The sequence below is a fragment of the Fulmarus glacialis genome, unplaced genomic scaffold, assembly GCF_000690835.1.
Source record: "Fulmarus glacialis isolate BGI_N327 unplaced genomic scaffold, ASM69083v1 scaffold39699, whole genome shotgun sequence".
Lineage (NCBI taxonomy): Eukaryota > Metazoa > Chordata > Aves > Procellariiformes > Procellariidae > Fulmarus > Fulmarus glacialis.
The window spans coordinates 6,260-9,187 of record NW_009234599.1 but is presented as its reverse complement, the minus strand read 5'-3'; the positions used below and the strand labels follow the sequence as shown (position 1 = coordinate 9,187).

Sequence of the window (2,928 nt, the reverse complement as noted above, 5' to 3'; positions counted from 1 at the left end):
CCAGCCTCAATAGTGGTAGCCACCTTTCCCAAGGGCAAGTCTGTGATGAGGGTGAGCTTATTGAAGACGCCCCGACCAAAGTAGTCGGCAACAACAGCGAAGCCATCGTTGGAACACTTGAGCTGTCGGACACAGAGAGGCAGCATGAGCAAAAGCCTCCACCCCTTTCCTTTCACCCCCCTGCGCTTACAGCCTCTTTACTAGAGACACAGCGACCCACGTCACTCCTTGGCTATTCTGCTAGTTCAATTAGCGGCTTCCTCTGCTAAGGTTTTCTGATGCTGGCCCTTCCAGCTCTTGTTTCGATCCTATATTTGAGCCGTGCACTGACAAGGCAACGAACAATTATCTTAAGCAGGAAAGTGACGGCCTCAGCTACTCTAGTTTCCACATGCGTTAACATGTTCTAGCTAATATCCCCCCGTTCTCGACTTCACCGCTTCACCCTTAGGAAACACAATGCAGACACAATACTTTTGGTGTACCCCAACTGCACCATCCCATCCCCACTCCAGTTCACACAACTTTTTTTTTCCTTTATCCTTAATTTGTTCTATACAACTCATTGACCAGCTGTCACACTGACTGACAGGTCTCGATCCGTTTCAGGGGCAGGCGAGAATAGTTTCATCTTGGGAGAGCATCAAGGACTCTTTATGCCCTATACATAATGCAGTCACCCTAGGGCCTAATGCCTCATTATTCGCAGTCAACATAACCTTGTTTACAAAATACTTTCGGCCTTACCCTTCTCTACCAGTCTCTGGGGATCTGTAAATGAATCTAAACCCTATTTATTTAAACTTGTAAGACAGGCAATGTCATCCTACCTGATGCTGAAACTGGTCGTGCAGATCTCTCTTCTGCTCCTGGGCTCGGATCATGTCCATCACTTTGCGATTTTCTGGCATGCAAGTAGGACATTCTGAATCGCTCTCAGAGTAGCTTTCAAAGCAATGCTGGTGGAAGGAATGACCGCACAGGAAGTGGACTGAAGGCAGCTCCAGGGCACTGGTGCAAATGCTACACTTGGTCTTCTGAAAGATCTTGGGACTGGGAGAGTGAGAGGAGGCAGAAGGGCGAGAAAGACAAAGCGTATTTTTCCTTAATAAAAGAAAACAGCAGTTCTATCCTACATAAGACAAGACAGCACACAGTCCCGCACCTTGCTTTTAGCTCTTCAATCTCCTGGCGGATCCTTGTAGTTTCTTCTCGGTATTTTTGAATTCTCTGCTCATCTTGCTCTATCTGGCGGCTCTGCTTCTGCAGCTTGTTGACAAGATAATCCTTAATCACAGACAGTGTGGCTGTGGAGTTATGAGCCAGCGTCTGCACAACTGAGAGCAACTGAGATGTTAGTTTAAACATAAGCAAAAAAACTGCAGCTACACTAGTCCTACCTGGACAGACCGCTTTCCTGTAAAAGGCCACTTACAGGCAAAGGCAGTCAGCATTCTTACTGAATCAGAGAGCTCATTTAAAGACTCGATTTCAGTTCGACCTCTTCCAGAAATGGGTGACTGGGAGCATGTTTGGATAGCTCAGACCAAAAGGGGCAAAGCAAGGATCTAGTGGATTGGATTCCATTTCAACTTCTCCACTAAGGCACAGCAGGAGTTTTAGCAAGCCCTTCACCTCCCCACACTGACAGAACAGAAATCATGTACAGACATCTCTACGACCGATACCACAGATCTTTTTCCCTCATTAGAGAGCTGTGACTGGCATTGCTTTTCCCTATACAGCAGGTTATTACTTCAAACAGCGGGCTCAAACTTCATTGATACTTCTCTCAAATTTCTCATCTACAGAGTGCACTATAAACTAGTTTGGATTTGGGGGTGGTTTTTTTTGGTGCCACACGTCATTATTACCAAGCAGTGGAGGCATAAGATTCTTGTTCTCAATGTGTTTCAGCACCGCAGCAATATACTCTTTGCAGTCCTCCTCCTTCCGTGCAAAGTAGCCGAGAGCCTGTTCCCAGAGACAAGCCTCTTGGTCTCCATACAACTCGCACACCTCAATCACCTTCTTGTACTGCTCATTCTGCATGTGGTAGTGCATGATCTGTTGGAAACTATGGGATAAAGAGACTCAGCTGCAACAATCTCTCCTTTTGAGTTGTTACAGGGACCTCAGGTTTTCACCCAGCCATGCAATCCCCACACATTCACACGGAAGCCAAGACAGGTCTGTCATTCACTCTCTAGGTAACTGCCTTGCTCTAACAACAAGATATTTTCAGCTGAGCAGTGATCTACAGTTCCCATCCCGAGATACTAAAGAGGTCGTTACCATTGTAAGGCAGGAACATTTATGGCTCAGAAATCCCTGCAGGGTGGAGGGGAGGGAAAGAACTCTACGGACAACACTCACAGTTTGCCCTGCTCATAGAGGTAGAGGACACCATCCTTGAAATTGTGCATCTGACATAAGACCAAGGCCTTATCAAAGACTGTTTGGAACCTTCCACTCTTCAGAAGGGTGAGGGCTTCATTGTGCAGCTTCTCCTTGACCTACAGAGAAGGGGGAGAGGTAGGGGAGAGCAACACACACACACACACACACCCCCAAACATTTTGCACCAAGACCTGACAACGATTTGCAGCTCTTTCAAAGAGGAGGACAGTTTTGCTGTTTGCCCTCTATCCCTTTTAAGCAAACAGGACATGACTTCTTTTGCCCAAACAGCCAGCATCCTCAGAGACCTAGGAAAGCAAATAGAGCTACTTTTGTGGGAGAGGCATCTGCCCACAGAGGTTGTATTGTCTGCAATCTGTTCTTAAATGAGATTCATACAAAACAAGCTCAGCCTCACTGAAAGGAGTATTCTCCCAGCTAGCAGGCTGCTTTCCCATTTATGTGCCATTTGTCCAGCACAGCATATGTATTGCCTCATGTTATCAGTGCCCATCTGGAAAGGTTACG

At 46.7% G+C, this 2,928-nt stretch overlaps 1 protein-coding gene across 1 annotated transcript in view; it reads right to left on the bottom strand.

The window, feature by feature from the left end:
* The window catches only part of VPS11 (vacuolar protein sorting 11 homolog (S. cerevisiae)), a 9,230-nt gene that overhangs the window by 293 nt on the left and 6,009 nt on the right, over window positions 1–2,928 (bottom strand). The window contains exons 11-15 of the mRNA XM_009585698.1: window positions 2,377–2,516; window positions 1,875–2,077; window positions 1,166–1,337; window positions 831–1,053; window positions 24–122 (exon numbers count right to left, since the gene is read on the bottom strand). Of these exons, the coding sequence (XP_009583993.1) occupies window positions 24–122; window positions 831–1,053; window positions 1,166–1,337; window positions 1,875–2,077; window positions 2,377–2,516 (837 nt within the window). The remainder of the gene's footprint in view (window positions 1–23; window positions 123–830; window positions 1,054–1,165; window positions 1,338–1,874; window positions 2,078–2,376; window positions 2,517–2,928) is intronic.